This window comes from Pteropus alecto, unplaced genomic scaffold, assembly GCF_000325575.1.
Source record: "Pteropus alecto unplaced genomic scaffold, ASM32557v1 scaffold164, whole genome shotgun sequence".
Taxonomy (NCBI): Eukaryota; Metazoa; Chordata; class Mammalia; order Chiroptera; family Pteropodidae; genus Pteropus; species Pteropus alecto.
The window spans coordinates 252,364-274,313 of record NW_006439568.1 but is presented as its reverse complement, the minus strand read 5'-3'; the positions used below and the strand labels follow the sequence as shown (position 1 = coordinate 274,313).

Sequence of the window (21,950 nt, the reverse complement as noted above, 5' to 3'; positions counted from 1 at the left end):
GAAAGACTAACCAACTAACTTCAGTGATAAATTGTACTGGTAAGGACCTAACTAGAAAACAAAGATTCCGGATGTATACATAGTAACGTCACAATCTCAACTGTATCATCATTTTTTTTTTTTAAATCACATACCCCTTTCACATATACATATATTTCAAAAACGCTATAATAGATATTTGATGAGGGTCTTGGCATTCAAAGTTTTCATTCTGAGTAGGATGGCTTTTAAAGTCAAACAAAATATATCTTAAACTTTTAACAATTCAAGATTTCCTTTTGATTAAATGTTTCTTACAAATCCCATGGAAATTACATGTTATGATTTTGAGGAAAAGAAAAAAAAAAAGCACAATAAAATCGAGTAGACAGCAGGAGACAAGCTCATCTGGAAGCCTAACAGGTTTTTGTACAAGTTTTCCTTTACCCCATGACTACTGTGACCCCACCACAAGCCTCCGCCATTTGCTAGAGAAGAAAGTTAATGGTTGGGTTAAAAACCTAGGAGTCATCCACCCTAACTGATCTCAACGCTTTTCCCCTCTCCTATACGACTTCATGTCCCATACTCCCTTTCATCACACCTCAGAAGACTTCATTATAATCATTCCCTTATGGAGACCTTCAATTTTCTTCCATACCTATCACCCACAGAACCTGTATTATCTATCACCTGACAGAATCTTAATCCTGGTTAAACACACACCCAAGCAGCAGAACACAGAGCAAGAGAAAACAACATACTTGCATGGTCACGCATTACATTTATGACCAAAGTCTCAAGTGGGCATTTAGTAGGTCCAGCAATCTAATTACATTCCCCTAGTATATTTCCATTCCTACTCTCAAAGATAATTTTATACTGTTCCATCCTCCAACAGCCCTAGCCTCCTCCCTGCTTTAACAATTTAACTCATTTGTCTAAGAAAATAGAAGCAGTCACACAAGAAGCATAAGAACTACATCATCTTCCCAACTCCAAATCTACCTTCATCTTTACCCATATTTTCAGTGCTCTTCTTTCATGTATGAGATGCCCGTTTCTACCTACAGCCAACCTCTCCACTAGTACTCTATATTTATCCCTTCTGTTTTCTCAACTCCTTTATCTTCCACAATTATCTACTTTCTCCCCTCTTCATCAATATTTCTCTTCAGCATACAAACACATCTTTTAAAAAAAAAAAAAAAAAGCAACTTTCCTTGATCCCATGTTCTCTTCCAACCATTTCTCTGCTCCCTTTTCTAGCAAAACTTCATTAAAGACTTGCCTCCACTTGCTTGTGTACCATGTTCTCTTTAATCCAATTCAAACAGGCTTTCTTCCTTTCTTATTCTTGTCCATATCACAAACATAACCTCCACGTTTCCAGAACCAGGGTTGTTTATTTGTGCTCAACCTCTGGATGGCATCTGACATGGGTGACCTCTCTGAAATACAGCTGTGTCCTCATTTGGCTTCTGGGACATCATAGTCTGCTAGAACTTTAGTTACAACTAATTCTTGTACCATCTCTAAGTAAGATCAGGGTCTTCCTGTGCTTTTGGAGTTAAAGACACTACCTAAAACAAAAGGCAAGAGGGAAATCTGATCTCAACTACTTAGAGCTGAAAAGACATAGAACACATTCGGAAGCTGTCTTTTCCTCCGAAGATTACTAAGAAATTGGGTTTAAATTTTAAAATACTTATGTTTTTTGACTTGGGAATTCCATTTTCTGACATCTATCCTACAGAAATCACACCAGTGTGCAGAAAATCTCTATAAGCACATGCATTTCTATGTTAAAGAGGAAAAAGCTGGATAGAAACCTAAATGTCTCTAAATAGAGGAATCATTAAATGGGGGAGGGAATAGCAGAACAATACCTATGGTATAATCGCAATTGTACTGAACAAACAAAAAGTGTATGTGTTTGTAAATGCATAGAAAATAGTCTAGAAGGATATGAAAGGCAAAAAAACTTGGGAGATAATGTGCGTTACTGAAGGAAGAGAAGGATGTCTTTTTTTAATCTTTTGTAAGTTGATTTTAAGTGTGTAATACTTTCAGTTTTTTTTAGCATGCTAAAGAAAAGATACGTGATTTGTCTTTCTAGGGATTTTCCATGTTTACAAAAAGAGAAAAAATCCTCATTTCAGCTGAGATATCATGGTATATGGTTACTCAAGCTTCAAATGAAAAACATCTCTGCTACTGTGCAGATCTAGACATTATTGTTTTCTAGAGAATGTAGACAAACAAAAGTCAAAGTCAATAAGATTCCTTTTAACCAAAAAATTTAAAACATCAAGAACTGTCAGTATTGCTGTAACTACCATTTTCTGAGAATTCAGTGCCAGTGTCTCCTCTGTGACCGCAGAAATATTTCTGGACTACTTCTCACCTTTCTTCTAGTTTTCCTGTGATATTGCTATCACAGATTGCTTCAGACCATTCTTTTTAAGCTGCACTTGTCCTGAAACCAGTCTTGCTACTCTGAACACAGCCTGTCCCTCAACCCCCTAACCTCCACCCCCACCCCCACTTCAGCACACTGAAGATGAGGTTGAGCCATTTCGGCATGCAGAAGGAGACCCCAGAAGGGCCTCACAAGGGCAGGAAAAAGCCTCCACTTAAGGCTCTTCTTTGCAACCTGAAAAACAAAGATAATATCCAGATATCTAATTTTACTAACTCAGACAAGGCCCTCAGAAGCCACCTTCTGAGTTGTGGTTCTCACTTTCCAAACCCGCCAATGTTCCTCTATCCTCCTCCAGCCAGATCTTTAGTTTGAAAGAGTACAAAGGAAAATACGTACCTGGTTTTTGGGGAACACTTGCGGGAAATTAAGTAGTTCATAAGCTGCTGTTCTGATAATGAAAGGATCTAATATTCTGATTTGATATGGTTTATAGATCAGGTTTAAGGCTGGTTTCTTCCAAAAACCATTAGTGTTCTGAAATAAAGAATATAGAAAATAAACCATTGTGGTTGTCTTTTCAAAAAGAAAAAAAAACCTGAAGGTAATTAAAAGGCAGATCAATTTTGCCGACTTACTATTTTGCCACCTGTCAACAATTCCCACAGCCACTTTAAATCGTGTGGCTTAAAAGCAATGAGAATCACTGTAGTATTTGGATCATTGTGTTTGGAATCTGAAAAAACAGATTCTGGATAAAAAAGTCGGAAGGTTGTCCTTCTCCCAACTTCCTCTTCGTGTCCTAAAACAGGACCACTATTCATTCTGTGGATAGTAAAACACACAAAATATGTAGACCAAGTGAGCCATTTCCATCACAATACTCAAAGGTTTCAAAGTTGGACAAACATCATCAGTGTTCTAAACATCCAGTGTTCTAAAGACATGAAGCAATCAATCATTCACACATAACAACCAAGGAAATAATTCCCTTTCATGAAATAGCTGTTTGATCAAAGGCAGAAACTTCTGTTCGTATTTGAAAATTAATTGTGGGGTCACTAGTCATTTAGTCTTACCTCCACGAAAACTGAAAGCTAAATAAAACAAATGGGAACTTAAGAACCACAAAACACTAGAGTTAAAAGAGAACGTGGATGAAATCTCAACAAAACCCCTTGGATTTACAGGTAAAGCCCTGATGTCCAGAGAAAGAGTCACTTGCCCAAAGTTTCATAATCATGTAGCATATGGACGTGTGTCTAAGTGACTGACTGGCAAGAGTCACATTTAAGGTGAAGACCCATCAAAATTGTTACACTCTGAAATAAATTAACAATGTAAAATTGCTGGGATGTACCCAACCACAACCAAATGAATGTCTATTGCTAGAGTGAACTGAAGAACCACAAAGGATCTATTGTTGAGTTTGTGTATGCTCAAACTTAGACATGCACTATTTATGCACACACTGTGAAGGCATGCTATTAAAAGGAATGCTTTGTTTCCAAAACAGTGTCCTCTGGGAGAATAAATACTGTTTTACCCTTTGCCACTGACTCTGTGTAATGTACGACAGTCTTAATAGCACTTGAAATGACTCAATGTTGTGCCCACGGCTTTTTCCAACAAGAGCTTGCTGTAGTTCTAGGTGATCAGATTTTAGACAGCTATAGGTAAAGAAATTTGTGTCTCAAAATTGTTTTGTGGGTAAATTTTCACAGCTTCGTAAACATGGATAATTAACAGAAAATAAAGTGACCTCACTATGCAGAAACGCGGGTAAATTTGTAACCTGGCAAAACCCTCATGCACTGCCAGGTCATCCTAATGCACATAAAATGGAGCGGTGGGAAAATTAGGACATTTCTGTTTTCTCATTGAAAGGTCGACAAAAGGTCATCACCTGGGGTAAGTTTGTGTATGTTGGGATGGCTAGAATAATCTTTTGAAAAGTGGGAATGCTTCACACTGGGCAGTGCATTAGGATGACCTGGCAGTGCATGAGGGTTTTGCCAGGTTACAAATTTACCCGCGTTTCTGCATAGTGAGGTCACTTTATTTTCTGTTAATTATCCATGTTTACGAAGCTGTGAAAATTTACCCACAAAACAATTTTGAGACACAAATTTCTTTACCTATAGCTGTCTAAAATCTGATCACCTAGAACTACAGCAAGCTCTTGTTGGAAAAAGCCGTGGGCACAACATTGAGTCATTTCAAGTGCTATTAAGTTTTCCTTTCCACTATAGATGATCAACACCTGTGCTCTGGACCTCATTCCCCTCTTTCTTTATCACGGCAATTCATTTCCATCAGTATACCAATATGCTCTAGAATCTACCATTACAAAAGCAAACAAAGCAAAATCCTGTGATTCCATAATCATCTCTGGCTACCATCTCACTTCCCAACTCCCCATCAAAATTCCTCAAGAGCTGCATAAACTGGTTTCTCCACTTTCTCACCTGTCATTCTCTCAACCCACTCCAGTTGGGCTTCTCCACACATTATGTGTTTCTAACTCTGCTTTTGTCAACAGTGTCAATGAACTTGAAGTTGTCAATTCAATGGTGAACTCTTCTTATCTTGTATGACCTCTCAGTAGCATTGGCCATGGTTGATTCCTCCCTCTGTCTTAAAACACTGTTCTCTCTCTGGCTTCTGTGATCACCTTCTGACTCTTCCTATTTCCCTGGTGAATTTCTGCATCTCTTGTATTCCTTTTTCTTTAACAACCTCTTAAGTGTTGACTACTCTAAGCCTTAGTCCTGGGCCCTGTTTTCTCTCTCAGTTTCTCCCTGGGAAATCTCACCTAGTCCATGGTTTAAATACAGCTCATAGGCTGTTCCCATCAAGACCTTAACCTGTTTATCCAACTGCCTACTGACTTATCCACTGCAAATCTAACAAGCATCTGACATGTTCACTCAGAAATCTAGATTCTCCTCTAAACCTGTTCTACCCTAGTATTCCCAACTCAATAAATGGTACCATTATCCAGCCAATTTCTCAAGCTGAAAACCTAGGAGGTTTCCTTGGTTCCTTTATTCCCATCTCTGCTCACAACTAATATGTCAACAAATACTGATAATAATATCTCTAAAACATGTCTCAATCTATCCACCTACCTCCTCTGCCATAATAATCCCATTCCAAGCCACCATCATCCACCTGGATACAGCAACCTAACTGGCCTCCTCATTTTCGCCTCTGTCCCTCATATTCCATTGTCCATGCCACAGCCAGAATATTTTAAAGATAACCAGATCAAATTACTCTCTTGCTTGAAAATCTCCAAAAGTTTTCTGTTGTACTTAAAATAAAATCCAAGCTCTAGTCCTCGCTTACGAAGTCTAACCCCAGCTTACACAGCCTGCTCCCTGCCCACCTCTTCAGCTTCTGATTGCACCTCTCTCCCCAATCCTGCCCTTCTACCTCACGGGTTTTCTTAAAGCTGCTCTCAAACCCACGATCATATCTTCCCGAGGACCTGCAGGAAACCTTCTCTCTGCCTCCGTCACTCTTCCCTAAATCTTCACATGGCTAGAATTGTATGGTCACTGAGTCCAGCTTAGATGTCTCTTCAAAGTGGTCATCCGTCCTAAATTAGCCACGCAATCATTCTCTAGCATATATTTTTTAATTGTATGACATTTATTATTATATTTCCCTGTTTATTTAATCACTGTTTTCTTCCCTTCGTTAGAATATAAGCTCCACAGGAAACATGAACATTGTTCTTATTTACTGCTATATCCCCTGTGTTTAGAACTGTGCCTGGCATATCAAAGGGACCTAATAAATATGTGCTAAATGAATGCACTGAAATCTAGGCTTATTCTAGTCAACAATGGAGAGACAAGGTTGTGTAATGTACTTAAAAATATCAAAGCGACTCGTCTTCCTTATAAACACAGCTGTACTAAAGTAGGAAACCACGTTCTTTTGAAACAATGCCAGTTTAGCAAATGAGAAATTTACCTTATTATTACATCATAGGAGTCAATTTTTTCTCCTAATGTTTTATTCTTCAAAATTCCTCCATTACCAACCACGACACACTTTTTACATGGCACACTGTTGGGTAAAAGAACAGGTGAGAAATTGAGCCATCTATTACAAAACGGAGTGATTCTAAGAACCCATTCATACTTTTAAGCCAAATTTTACTTTTTGCATAAGAAGAAAAAAGAATGAATTGTGACTTATAGGTCTAGAGACATATTAGAAAAATACAAGGTTCGAGAAATAACATTCCATAGGAAGTGTATCATTGTTAGCAACTATTAACTCTATCAGCCCATACATGTTCCCTCATTTAATTCTCACAATCATCCACTTAGATAAGTAAGCCTGATAGTCTCATTTTATAAATGAAGAAAGAGGTTCGGAAAACCATTAGGTAACATTTTAAAGTCATACATACTCCAAATAGAACTCTGAATACAATTTGGGTCTAAATCTTTGGACTACAAAAACACTCTTCGACAAAGGATTCTGCATGTTAATATCAATACAAGTGTGTTTTGCATTACTTGTGTGTACATTTTTTACCAGCATTACCCATTCCCCTGAAATTCTAGCTCTGGGTTACTGCTGTATCTTGTTTAAGAGTGGAGATGGACAATTTGGAATCAGGTGGTGAAAGTGCAGCTTCCTTGTACCTGACCATGCTCACTTCAATTCTCCAACATGTACTGGTCCTTGGAGCTTAACCAATACAAACTAAGAATTCACTTTGTGTTCCTAGCAAAGAGCTTTAAAGTAGGACACGAAGTGGAACTTCCTGTTGCCGGTTGGGTTCAGCCTAGGATCACAGATTGTGTACCATCAGCTTTCAGCAACTACGGCCTGGCTTGTCTGTCTCCAGGTTCTCACCACTACCTGGACAGGCCTGGAGAAATGACAGAACAGATCGTTCTTTTCCTCTAGGGGATAAAACTACAGAGGGCCACAGAGACTGCCCTTCCAGGGCCCTCATGACATGGAAGTAGAGGGGAAAAAAAATGTTTCTCTAAGAACCAGGAAAGCAGCAGACCAGATGACCTCTAGGCTGTAAGGCTCTTAGGAAATTAATGAGTAGCAAAATGGTGCACATGCTGTAGCATATTTAAACAGAATATGAAGTACAGGAACCACTGAAAAGAGCCACGCATTGGCCCTGTCAGGTTAAGAAGAGACGATGCACACATTTCTATATGCGTTGTTTACTTTTTTTCACTTAGAATATGTTTAGCCCATCTATTTATTTGATAAGTTTTTAACACTTTACAGTTCTTAAGAACATTTTTTACATGTTTTAATACGGGACTCTTAGTTCCCCAAACTAAAGAGTCATGTTTAAATCAGTGTCTACTAATATTACTCAGCCATTAGAAGAGATGAAATACTGACATTTGCAACAACATGGATGGACCTCGAGATAATCATGCTAAGCAAAATAAGCCAGACAGAAAAAGTTCAAAACCACATGATATCACTTATATGCGGGATATAAACCTAAAAGCAACAAAGGAACAGGACAAACAGAGACTCATAGACATGGACAGTGGACAGGTGGTTACCAGAGGGAAGGTAGGGGGAGGTAGAGGGTAGGTGGACGGGGTAAAGGTGGTCAAATATATGGTAGCTGAAGGAAACTGGACTTTAAGTGGTAAACGCACATATGAATATACAGATGTTAAATTATAATGTACACCTTAAAATTATATAATTGTATTAACCAATGTTACCCCAATAAACAATCTTTTTTAAATAAATAAATAATAAAAAATTAAAATAAAAAAAAGTAAATCAGTGTTTACTTTGTTACAAAAGCAAGATCCAGAGTGTCACAGGTGGCAGGGACTGTGGGGAGGGGGTGGGGTGAAGACATTGTCCAAAACCTCTTATCATGATAGGTCACCATGTGCTCTACAGATGTTTATTTTTTCTAATCTCTTTCTCTCTAAGTATGAAAGTAACACCTCCAGATGCTTTTATATGCAAGCTTGACATTAATCCTTAATTCCAAGAAGAAAACTTCATCAAAGGTGTTCTCCTCTACAGCCAGGTGGTAGGTATGAAAAGATGAGAGCCCTGGTAAACATTCGAAACCACTTCCTCTCCAGGAATATTGCATCATCCTCACCAGATCCATCCCATGAATGCTCTATAGTATGGGGCAATTCCCACACAGCCGGCTTGACCTTTTCTTCCATAAGTTCGGCATCAGCTTAATGCAGATTAGGGACTGAAGTTGAAGCTGGCTCCATCCCCCCAGTGCAATGATAAGCAAGCTGGGAGGAAGCAGCTAGAAATAAATAATAGCCCTGTCCCTATGAGGTAACCTGCATAGGAGTGGAGGAGGAATATCTATAATTATGGCAGCTAAACTAACCCTCTCCCTTATGAAGGCAGCCTTGCCCTGAGCTCAGGTTCCCCAGGGCTACAGCATCCACCCTGGCTCAGGGTTCCCAGCTGAACCCAGGCTGCCTGATTCCAACATAAGCAAACAGGCGAGGGCAGGGTTGAGAGCAAAGACTCTTATCCTGGAGTCTCAACAAAGGACTCCCAACCCACAGACTTTATCTCTGAAGCTGCCACCAGTAAGAGGTTAACTCAAGCCCAGTTCCAGACACAGCCAGTTGCATAATCACTGCTCAGCAATGAACTGACAGGCTGAACATTAGTGTTCACAGGAGTCCCCCTCAGTGTTATCTGTATCCAGCTGGATTACAGCTGGTCACCAAGCCCTCGATCACGTGTGGCCAAAAAAGCATCATGATAAGAGAAGCTACCATCTGTCACACAATATGTCCCATCTCTGCTCTTCACTCAGACTCAAGGTCCTGGACCTCCTCTCACAGGCCCTACCAAGCCTTCCAGCCAAGAAAAAAGTGAGGGAGCCCCAAGGATCAGGCTCAGAGAGAGGGTCGTTCCTCCCACCCAACTTCCCTCCTGCTTACGGTCCCAACAGGTTCAAAGACTTGGGGAAAATCAAAAAAAATCTTATGGATACTACTTCATTCAAAAGAAGTCCAAGTCTAAAGATGTTTTACAGTTCAACAGTCACCACATTTTTAGGAATTTCACTTTCTCTTTTCTTCCCTCTCAGCTTTGTAGGAAGCAGGTAGAAGGAGGGAAGGCCCTTTGCCACATAAAAAGTTTGCCAATGCCTCTGAAAGGAAATCTTGTCAATGAAATTAACCTATTCCTCCTGGTAAGGGATATGCAGGCCCACATATTTCTCTGAGGATCACATTTCACACTAGAAAGTTTGGGGAGTATCCCTAGGACTATTCTTTGGCAATAAACCCTCATTCGGCTTGTGTTCACAGTGCCTCCATGGCTCTGGGACCAAAGACATAACGGCACCAATACAGGGTCTGACACACACCTCATAATCACTGCTTCCCTCTTCACTGCAGCTACCCTAATATTAACAAAGAGGTGATTCATCGTCTCCTTGGTTTAATCCACCTGGTCTAAGCTCCTGGCTTTCCCTGCTTCCTTAGGTTAGGTGTAACTTCCAGTTTCCTTTGAGTGACTGTATAACTTCACCATATTTAATTAACTTTCATGCACAAGTAGCTGCAATAAACTGTGAAGCCCTAGAGGGCAAAATAGTATCATTTATATTTCCGTATCCTCTAATCCAGCGGTCTCCAACCTTTTTGGCACCAAGGACCGGTGCTTCTATGAGAATGTAAGGCCTGATGATCTGAGGTGGAGCTGAGGAGGCGATGCTAGTGGGGAGTGGCTGCAAATACAGAAGAGGCTTCACTTGCTGGATCGCCTGCCATTCATCTCCTGCTGTGAGGCCCGGTTCCTAACACGCCATGGACCAGTATCGGTCTGCAACCCAAGGGTTGGAACCTCTAACCTAAAATTTCCTGATTCACAGGCTTCGCATTTTAGAAATCGGCTTGGTTGTTATACTAAGTGTGGTGGTCATTTTCCTACTTAATGTCTAGAGAAGCAGTATCTGTTCTTCCTTCCCCCACCCTAGAAACAGGCAGGGAAATGCACATGCTCCAAACCACTCACCCAGAAAACAAAGCCATTCCAGAGTGCTTGAACCCATTAATGGGAAATGTGGAAAGCTGCTGAAGCCATAATGGTAAGAGAATACACTTCCCCCAGAGAAAAGGCATGTTTCTCATCAAGTCAGGCAAATCCAGAAGTCACTGCCTTATGCTGAGGAAAACATCAACTTGAATTGCCCATTTCAAATTACCTATCATCTGTCTTCTTTTCTGAATTGTTTCTAACATTCATTTTTCCCTTTAGCAGCATTATATGTATTAAAATAAATCGCTCCATCTTAAGTGTAAAATCTATGGCAGATCCCACCAGGTATATTTCCAACACCCATTACCCCTTGTGACTTGCTAGCAGGGCCCTGCTTTCATAAGCCTAACAATGGTGACTACATCCCTCTGCCAATAGTTGGTCTAGAGGTGACCACATGACCCACCCCCGGGGCAATAAGATATTAGAGAAGTTCATTAGATGCTCTGGAAAGATTTTACTCCTAGTAAGTTTGAGCAGAACACTTTCTTTTTATCCACCCCTTCCTTTTTGCTTAAATGTGGACATGTAATGACATAAAGTAAGAGCAGCTATAATCGTCTTGCAATTAATAGGGAAAGGCAAAGAGAGCCAGCCACACAGAAGCTGCCCTGACGTCACTAAGCCACTAATTCAATCTCATAACCAGAGCTACTCCATACAGATGTGCAGGTTGTATACAGTCCAACTATAGGGTTACTAGATGTGTGAATTGCTACTCCTTGGAATTGTACAATCCAGTGTGTGTAGCCATACACAGCCCACCCTGCAAGCTAGAACCATAAACCTGCAGACCCAAAAACCACATAACTATGAAGTACAGGAAATAAAGGTCTGCTCTGTTTAAATCAATTTTAATCAGGAAGATTGTATTTGTAGCCCAAAAATCCTAAAACACTGTGCAATGGACTGAGGGTAGAGACCTGACGACTAATTCTGGCTCCCCCATTCGGCACCTCTGGACTCTGACCTAGTGACCTAACCTCGGACTTCAGTTTGCCCTTTTGTGAAGTAAGGCAATCACTGAGGTCTTGAATGTTGTTATTCTGTGTTGCACAAGGCCACTTTCGCCAGCATGTGTATCATGGTTTCTGTAGCTCTTCTCAACAACTACAGTAGTTGCTACAAAACAGGTAGTGGCTGCTCTTGCCTCTATACCACATATGACTCACTTTGTTGAATCGCAACTTCCTCCCCACCCCCGCCCTCAAGTTTTCATCCTGGCTGGAAATGCTGCTGTGTAAAGAAACCCTGCAAACCAGCAGGGGGTCCCGAGTAGCGATGCAGACACTGATATCCCTAACGGGGCTCAGGTTCTTTTTAATAAATACACTACTAATGTATAAGTCTTCTTCTTTTTTAAGTTGTCCAAGGCTATGCTCCCACCCTGGCTGGTTGCTAATCTGCCCCAGCTCTGCTGATGCCAACATAATGGGTTCTGCCTGATTGAGCAACTGGGCAGCTTTCACAAGTCCCCATCCACTGAGCAGGCAAATGACTTAACACTGATGCTTCCGTTAGGTAAGATGTTTGTGTCTAGTCACTCTACAACCAGCTATACAAGGACTAAAGCATTCTTCACAGAATCTGGCATGCTTCCAGAATGTGATGTTGGCGGTTAGGATGGGGAGCTAGTTCATGCCTTTTAAGTGAGAGCTGACGTTTTGTGATTCAGGGTTTCTGCTCCTCTGGCTATAGGAGGATGTGCTCCCACTTAGGAGAAGCAGCAAGCCCCGGGCCCAGGGTGCAAGCTAGTGCTAAGGAGCTACACACACGGACGGGCGAGAGGGGTCAGGGCCTTGCAACACTGGTACATTTTAAGAACTGCTTTTTTGTGATGCAGTTCCCTTGAAGTATCCTCAGTCGTTAGTGAAGTTTGTGAAGCATGGCCACTCTTTGTGAGCTGTGCTAGAGAACAAAGAGAGGAACCCAAGTCCCGAGAAATCCACAGCAGCAGCATATAGATAAAATGACAAAAAGAACTAGAGATGGTTTGTTCTAGGCATGGCCTCATGGTGCCCTCTGAGCAAAGTACTGCAGAATCTAGAAAGGAAACTAGAGGTCACCTCCACCATCCCTGTTTTTCTAAAGCCTTTTTTAAATTGAAATATAATTTACAGGCCATAAAATTCACCATCATAAATAATAAAATTCAGTGAGTTTTAGCATATTCACTAAGCTGTGCAACAATCACCACCATCGAATTCGGAACATTTCATCACCCCACAGAGAAACTCCAGTAGCAGGCACTCTCCATCTCCCCCTCAGCCCAGTCTCTGGCAACCACTTATCTCCTTTTGATCTCTGTCTATTCTGGCTATTTCATATAAGTGGAGTGATATCATATGTGGTCTTTTGCAACTGCTCCTTTCGTTTATCATCATAATGCTAATGTTTTCAAGCTTTATCCATAGTGTAGCATGAATCAGCACTTCGTTCCTTTTTATGACTGATTAATATTCTGTTGTGTGGATATATGGTTAATTTATCTATTCAGCAGCCACTGAACATTTGGGTCGTTCCCACTTTAGGGAGAGTACGAATAATGCTGCTATGAATATTCATGTATATGTCCTGTGTGGACATATGTTTTCAATTTAAGCTTACTCTTTTGAAATAATTCGACACTCACAGGAAGTTGTAAAATAGTTCTGAAAAGTCCTGTGTACCCTTCACCCGGTTTCCCTGGTTACACTGACTTAATGATTGTACACTGGTTACACGGTCTTAACTCTTAACTATTAAAATTGACTTTGGTATAATATGCACGTAGAGTTCCACCCCCCTCTTTTACATAAAACCAAGGTTCAGAAGCTCAAAAACTTGCCCAAGGTGGCAGGGCAGTTAGTGCTTTTTTTCACAAGCGCCAATCCCTCTAATTAGATGGCCCATGACCATCCATCTCCTCACTCTCCCCACTACCAGAAAAAGACCACCTATCTTGCAAGTACTCCTTTTCTAACAGCCTTGTTATCACTCCTCTGCTGCCAAAGTCCTGGTCTGAGCATTTCCATAAAAGGAGGAACACAAAAAGAAAAACATAAGATGAAAAATCGCTTTAAAATGTTGTTGTTTAGAAGAGCTAGAGGTGGTGGCTAGCACGGCATTGTGAATATACTAAATGCCACCGATCTGTTCACTTTAAAATGGTTTGTTTTATGTTACGTGAATTTCACCTCAATTTAAAAAAATGGTTGTCAACATTTCTTTGAGACTTTTTCTCTTTGCCATATTTAGGATCAGCTGGTTCAGAGGCAGAATCAGAGCGAAGGCCAAATGGCACATTTACTATGCATGACCTTCGGGGTGAGTGAGAGTTGAGGAAAGAAAAAGTATTCTTCTGTAGTATGTGTTCCAAGAAGAGTCTATCATGATCATGTATCTTTAAGAGGAAAAAAAGAACTCTATTTAACATATATCTGTTTTCAATGAACTTACACATGTACCCTGGAGATGTTTTAGTTTAACCCTGTAAAAGTACTAAAGACCATCTGGTAAGACAGGTTTGAAGTTAAGGATAACAGCATAAGCTATATTCAAAAACAGGGGGAAATTTGTTGCTCTGGAAATCTTAAAAAATATAACCAAAAGAATTCACAATTCCAGAATTTTCTTGCCCTTACCTCTTCAGATGATGCTGTTTAAGATGTTCAATTGTGCAGTCTTTCCTGTCTTTTCTCTGCTTGCTAAAATGTGAAGGGAGGAACTGGAGAATGGTAGAAGTCCAGAGGCCTCCTAACTATGACTTTAAGTAATCTCTGGACCTCTGTTTTCTCATCTTTAAAATGAGGGGGTGGGACTAGATAATCTCCATCCCTCCTTGCTCTGACCACCTCTATGACTTCACTAATTTGCTTCTGGGTCTGACCCTCAGTCCACGCAACACAGCAAGGACAGGTTAGCTTAGATAATTAGGATTCTTTAGGGAACAATCCAACATTTACCCTACTCCAACCCACGGGGCCAGCACTCAGGAGAGAAATGCAGAAAGAACATAAAGGAAAAATCCCACGATTACACTTTCTGTTAAAAACACATACCAAAAAGATAAATAAAATAATAAAATAAAAGGGGTAAGCACGTGTCCTAATGTATGGTATCAGCTTTTCACAGAAAACTGAGAGAACTCCTGTGACAAAATTCGGGGGAAAGGCAATTTTCTATAATACGAATGTTTTGCTAACAGATGTGATTATAAGGAGGGAGGCAAATTATTATAATTATTATTCGGTAACCAAAGAACCGATGTGGGTTTTGAGGTTTTTTGGAGGGGGAAAGGAGGAGGTAGAGCAAAGAACAAGCATGGATTTGTTACAACTCCAGGGTTCTTTCACAGAGTGTTATGGCTAAACACATACACTTCTGTTCCCTTCCCTCTTCATTTCTGGCCCCAATTCTTCATCGTATTAACTTTAGAAAAAGGTTCCCTCTGCCTCAGAGTTACTTTACTACCATTACCTTATAAATATGGCATAAATAAGACCTCCATAAGAGACGCCACTCCAAAATGATTTACAGCACCAATATGTTTTCACAGCTTGCACAGGATATCAATTCTCCAAGAGAGAAACCACAGTTGGCTGCTTCAAGCACTGAGCTATGTTGTTATAGAGTTACATAGTAACTCACTTTAGAATCCTGACCTTTACCAGGCACAGAAACAGGTGGGGACTTAGGAAAACGGTGGAGAATACTAATGACAACTGCTAGTTGCCCCTCAATAATCATGTTTACTTTGTCCATTAAACTAGGACTCCTTTTATTTTTTTAAAGATGAGCACACAGCCCGGTAGAATAAAGGCTACATTTTCCAATTCACCTTATATCTAGGTGTTACCTTGTGATTATATTCCTAGTCAACAGGATATAATCATTGATGGCTAGCAAATGTTTAACAACCAGTTCTCGTTAGGAGGGAGGAAGACGATGGGGGAAGCCCTGGTTTGTAATGTTTGCTAATTTCCATGGTATAAATCATCCCACCATGGGTAATTTCAAGCTTCCACCCTGATGGCACTGAACACAGATTTGGGAAGAGCTAAAGCTTTCACGAGTTGGTACCAACCGGCTCCAGCACATCACTGAATGTAATGAAGTGTTATATGTGATTTCTGGGATCTGTCTTGAGAGAAGAAGGCAAATCTCAATGGATGGAGCATGCCCTTCCTCCTTCCTGCAGACCAGAATGGATATGCGACTGGTGGAAGTCCAGCCATCACAGTGGACCAGAAGGAAGAAGCTGTGTATATAAAAATGGCAGAGTCACAATAGAGAGGCCCCATGTGCTCATAGTTGCTGGGCTGGCCCTGGAATGCTTACCTGAAGACTTCATTTACATGACAACTGTGAGAAAGAAGAAAACTTCTATCTTGTAAATGCAACTAATATTTGGAATTTTACTATTCATTGTAAAATCTACCCAATTTAGGGCATCACACATGTTGAATAAGATAATTGAACAAAACTAAGATTACATCTGGTAGAATCAAAGAATTCAGATTTGAAACAATGACAAAAACAAAAATGTCTGAAGCTTTCTGGAAGGGACAAAAGAGGATAGAGGGAGAATAAAGTATTGGTGAAGAGAACAGCCAAAGGAAAAAAGAACGTGAAAGGGCGGATCTCACCTCTCTCCACCTCAGCACCTCCTCTGTGACCTACAGACCCCACAATAAGGAGCGAGCAAGCCTATGCCAATAGGCTTCCTCCTCCAACTTGGGGCCAGCTTCAGAACCCACAGTTGGGGATCAGGGAGGACTCTCCCACGAAGGGCAGTCCAAATTCTCTGCTTGAGAAAGGACTGTTCTCAGACCTGCTTCTTCTAGAGCATTTTCCCAGGCCAAGAGGAGAAATGAGAGAACTACAAGGTCACTTGGAGGACAATCTTAGTTGCCTCAGGGGCAGCAATAGGCAGTTTAGTACGCCTGCCTTTCTGCAGTATATTTAAAATGTATTGTTCTTTGTGTTGCACACTGGGTTCCAGCCAAAGGTAGAATGACTTATTTAAAATATAGGTAAAATTTATGGTATGCGAACTCCTCCCAAAAGTTAATATGCAAAGAGAAGATAGTAATGTCACAAATATGTTCTTATTGTGAATGAAATGGGGATTATGCAATAAACCTGACAAGCTCAGGGGAACCACATGGCAGGCCTGTCAAGCTCAGTGGCCAAATGTAAGTACAAAGAATGGTCTGATCACAAATTCCTAACTGGACAGGTCATAAACAGTAGTCACATCCCAGGGCTATAGCTTCCTTAGCAAAGGTCAATCTTTACCTGAAGTAAGCTCTGTCCATTTTTCTTATGCATCTAGGATAACATACCTTTGAAATGTCACAATAATTTTCTTTTCTGGAAGTTACCACTGACACCAGAGCACAAGACCACAAAACCCCTCATAGTTATCTTATTCTTCACATACCATCTCTATGTGCTTTAAATGTTAATTATTAACTATCCTGTAGCCACCAATATAAAAGAAGTATGTGTTTCTCCACGTTGCCTTTTATCCAAGCCTAGAGAGTTCCCAAATTTGTTTTCTCCTGCCTCCTTAATTTACCACCAGTGGATTTTATGCACTTTCCTATGTTACCTCCCTTAATTCTAACACATAAAATGCAAACATAAAAGCTGCAAAACTGCCATTCTCTGGAGCATTTGTGATCTTGCTCCCCGGCATGTCGTCAGTTTGGTTCAAGTAAACTCATAAAAATTCTCTGCAAGTTTGGACATTTCTACATCAACATCATCTACTTCCAAAATACTCTTTCTGATGTCTCTAGGGAACAGGTTTGCACACGTCTAACAAGTAGTTCAACAACGTTGACTATCTGAGTACATAACCATGCTCACTTTGTGGGGATCTTACAGGGATGTTTTCCGTTCACTCTACACCTGACAAGTCTCTTGATCTAAATTAACTCTATCTCTGTCTCTTAGCAACTTTAGACTAAAGGACTATTGTGCAATCACCATGGTTTTCTATCTCTCCTTCACGACCCACACCCACCACCCTCCCAATATAGGAGTGTCCCAACAAGTCTACTGCTACAAATACAGGAGATGCTAAGTACATGACATGGGTTGATAGTGGCAGGTGAGGGGGTTACTCTCAGTGACAAAGGGAGGGGGCAAGGAACAGCAAGACCAAGTCAGCAAGGAGAGGAAACAGCCTGGCCCAGGCACACACACAGATGGTGAACACCTGTGTCAGAAGAGGCTCTGAAACCAACTGAATAAAGCATAATTTAGTTATAAGATAAAAAACAATCAAAAGCAAAACTTTCACATACCCTACCCTCAAGAAGTACAAATTAGTAGTTACAACATAGTCACGGGGATGGGGAGTACAGCATAAGGAATATAGTCAATAATATTGTAATAACTACGTATGGTGCCAGGTGGGTACTAGACTTATCGGGGGGGAATCACTTCATAAATTATATAAATGTCTAAACACTATGTTGTACACCTGAAACTAATATAAAACAACATCGAATGTCAAAAAGAAAATAAAAATGCTGTAGCTCACATTTACAGGGCTAAGGATCTTTTTAAATATTTGCAGATACTGGCTGCAAGTATTTAAAATATATCCATTATCACTCAAGTCAGAAATCCAAGCACTGGATAAATCTATCTAGGTTCACATCCTGGCTCTGGCATTTATCAGCCGTAACAAAGTAAGTATGTTTGCCTAGCCTCTTTTTCAACATTTAAAAAAATGGAGATCGTTGACCATACTTTGCAGGGTGATTGTAAAAATTAGAAAGAATTAATATAAAGCAGATGCCAAATCTGCACAAAACAAAAGTCTATAAATGAGAGCTATAAAAATTTAAGGTTAGAAAAGAATATATATGGTTGCTGTCGATATGCTATCAAAAATTGCAACTGAGATTAGCTTGATGGCATAGTTTTAAACTATAACAAGTACAAACTGAAATGACCCAACATATATTACATAACTCACACTTCAATAATCTGGGCCCTCAAAAGAAAAAAAGTGAGATGAACTCAGGCAAAATCTAGCACTGCTCTTCCCACTCTGTTCTATAAATGCTATCTTCATTTTCACATCTCTGTCCACTAGCCCATTTCTGCATCCATCAAATTGCACCTCTGCTCTCTTGAGCAAGAAGGCAGATTGTGCATTTCCTCTTTAATGGAGGTCTGACACCTACAACTACCCATATCATCCAGCTGGGCCACAGGCTGAATTCTGAAGGGTAACTTAAAACATTGTGAAATAAATCTATCTCTGTAAAATAAGTCTACTTGCTACAAAATCGATCTGTGGCGATTCAATTCCTAGGGGGTTAACTGGACACTAAAATTTTCTAAAAGCTAAACTATCTTTTGTAGTCAGAAAATATAGTTCCGAGCAACTATTTGCTTCCCTTGAATATAAATGAATAAGAGGATGAGAGCTGTTTCTGAAATCCAACATTCAAGTGAAACACGAGATTCTTCTGAGCAGGTTCGGAGAGGTATGGGAAGGCATGGGAAACAGCCCATGGAAGGAGGCTGTGAGCTGATTAACAGGGGGTGTTAATTAATTCTTCAGGAACAACTTAGGAAAGATGAATGTGGGTTAAAAATGTCCTGACTTTGCAATAGCATTACTCATAACACACTCTGCAAACTTTTGAGTCAACCAATCATGCAGCTTCTAAATTAATTTTGTAGTTTGTTTATTTCAAGTGTCATAGAAATAACTACTAGATGTTTTAGTTATGCACAGATGCTATGGAATTTTCCTCAGTGACTACATTTCACATAGGGGTGCATATTTTGAACCACTGTAGCCAAAACTAAAAGTTGAACACAAGCAAGGAAATAAACTCACTTATCGAACTCATCAAAGAGGTCGCAGCTCTGCAGTTTTGAAAGAGCAAGTTGAAAATATTCCACTGGAAAACAAATGGAGTATTGTGAATAAAAGGAACCATGGCTTCTTAGGTAGATAGTAAGCCACGTTATCCCCACCCTTCCCCAAACCCCTTTTCCAACTGGTATGGCCGCATCTGATTTCTTCTGTGGTGAAAATTCATGATATCACTGCCATTAGCCAGCGGTACTTAATAGGCACACTCAAAACGGTAAATGCTCTAAGGACACGTTCCAAAAACCCCAGAAAAATAAGAGGCTTGATCTGAAAACAATCATAAACAAGTAACCCCAAAATTAGCACTATACGATGATTCTGAAACTGACATCAGTAATCAGTATTCAGCAAGTTTAACCTTATTTCACTATCAAATTCTCTGCAATATATTTTTAAAACACACACACACATACACACACAGTCGTTAAATAAGCAAAATCTAACTCAGGAAACTGTAGGCTTGTCGCCACCTGGGCTTTTAGGGTCTCTCAAAAATCGAGAACATAAACCTGTGTAAGGTCAATCAGTTATCAAGCAGAAGAAAAAGTATTTCTTCATTAGTAGATGGAATAATTCTCTCTAAATTTAGCAAAAATAAAATGTCTACTGATTAAATTTTAAAAATTGGTCAAGGTAATGTAGGGAAGAGGCAAGAGAATTAAAATGTTAAATCAAGCTACATTCAGAGACTGCAATATGCTGATCAGCCCTACAGCCAGGCCACGAGGATGCCTGCAGAACAAAGGAAGATTCCGCTGGGATTGCTGACAACCCATTTCCCACACCTCTGAAGGGGAAACAGGAAAAACAGAGTCTTTAAGTGGCTGCCCTACACAAATAAAATCATTCATTTCCTATGGCTAAAACCATGGGGAACCTATGGATTAAAGTCTGGGAACTGCCAGCAGGCCTTTCATGCTACATACTCGGCTACATCCTCTTCAACTTCCCCTTCCTCACTGCATGTCCATAGCAAAGGAAATGGGTAAACAACGTCTTTAAACCATAACTCACAGGAACTAAAAAATGTTTGAGAGGGGGTCCCTCTCAATGTCTTTTTGTCAGTCCCTCTCAGTCTTCTTCTCAGTTACTCTCACTGTCTTTTTCTTGGTACCCATTACTCTGTCTCTCTCACGGTCCTAGTCTTTCTTAGTCCCTCTCACTCTCTGTCTCTGAGAGGAGACCACACTCTGTGGAGTGTTACCCATTTTTTAATAAACTTTCCCTTTGACTCTAACTTTGGCGTGTGCGTTGAATTCTTTCTACACTCTCTGCCAAAGGACCCTCTTCTTCTCTTGGTGCAGGGCTTGATCACCCCCACTCGGGGAAATTTGCCCAGTCCTGCATCAAGGGGACTAGAGCTTGCTGATGAAATCAAATAAAACTCAGGCTAAGAGTTGAAATGGGAGATCAGGAGGAAGTTAACCCAGAGGGTTTATCATGCTAATTCTAAATTGGAATAAGGTGAAGCATCAGACCTTGTTAATAAAATAGTGGCAAAACAAAAGTAAAAAGCAGTGTCTAACAAAAACCTACCTTTTTAATTCTTTTATTCTACACTGCCTCAAAAGAACTTATATTTTAAAATCAACTCCTCAACCCATCCCAAAATTATACTCTTTAGGAATCACTATAAAGCAGAAAGATTCAAAGGCCTTAAAAGTATATAAAAATATGATTCATATCAAACACCACTCATATTTAATAGGGCAGGGCAAGAAAAATATTACTGACCTGATGTTCTTATTCCATAAGGCAAATCAAACTTATCACTACCATACAAGGAAGCAATCTTTTTAAAATCAGCTGCACAAAGGAAAGGGTGAAACTGATAAAACCTGGAAGAAAAGGATAAAAAATGATTTTCTCAAATGCTTACAATACTTGCAGGCTTTTAAAGTCACAACTAACTAGATTTAATGTGGGTATGTATATATGTCTAAATAAATAAGTAAATAAATAGTCATAACTGAAAACAACTATAGCGTATCATTCATATTGTTATATTGACTATATGACTATATACCTATTTTTCAAAAGGTAAAATCATCTTAAACGGTATTTAAATATTATATAAAATGAGATATGCAACAGAACTACACAAACCGAATGGAAACACTTTCTAGGTTGTGGAATCAAAATTATGTAACAGCTTTGAGGACAGGGGTTGGGAGAACAAAATTTAAAAACAAACCAACACCAAGTGATAAAATGTTAGCCATATACAGCAAGAAACGAAGAAATTAATAGGAGAAAATAAAAGAACTGATGCTAAGCTACTCCCAAATGAAAAGATACCATATGTGTTGTCAGCTATTATAATAAAAATTACATTAAAATTTGATGTAGCTAGAACTAAACTCTTGATATCATTACATTAAAATTTATTTACTCAAGAACAAGAACCACAAGCATTTGCCTTGTTATTGCCTGCTCTGTCCTAAAAGTACTCCCCACCTAGGGTATTCCCTCAGACAAGAGAGGAAGCTTGATGAGAATAGGGTGCGCCTCTTTCTTCTCACTTTCAGCACCTGGCACTGAGTACGCAGGCCACATATGTTTAATAAGTGATTAAATGAATTTCAACTCCAATTTATTTCTTTT

General features: G+C 39.8%; 1 protein-coding gene across 7 annotated transcripts in view; it reads right to left on the bottom strand.

Annotated features, from left to right (window-relative positions):
- The window catches only part of ST3GAL6 (ST3 beta-galactoside alpha-2,3-sialyltransferase 6), a 66,773-nt gene that overhangs the window by 3,883 nt on the left and 40,940 nt on the right, over nt 1-21,950 (bottom strand). For 4 of the 7 annotated variants that reach the window (XM_015593008.2, XM_025050100.1, XM_015593010.2 and 1 more), the window contains 5 exons: nt 21,081-21,184; nt 19,308-19,371; nt 6,386-6,481; nt 3,040-3,226; nt 2,801-2,938 (listed from right to left, as the gene is read on the bottom strand). In XM_015593008.2, coding sequence (XP_015448494.1) covers nt 2,801-2,938; nt 3,040-3,226; nt 6,386-6,481; nt 19,308-19,371; nt 21,081-21,184 — 589 coding nt within the window. Of the gene's footprint in view, nt 1-2,800; nt 2,939-3,039; nt 3,227-6,385; nt 6,482-14,079; nt 14,173-16,083; nt 16,191-19,307; nt 19,372-21,080; nt 21,185-21,950 lie in introns of those variants that run through there. The other 3 variants (XM_015593011.2, XM_025050101.1, XM_025050102.1) reach the window with 3 other exon arrangements.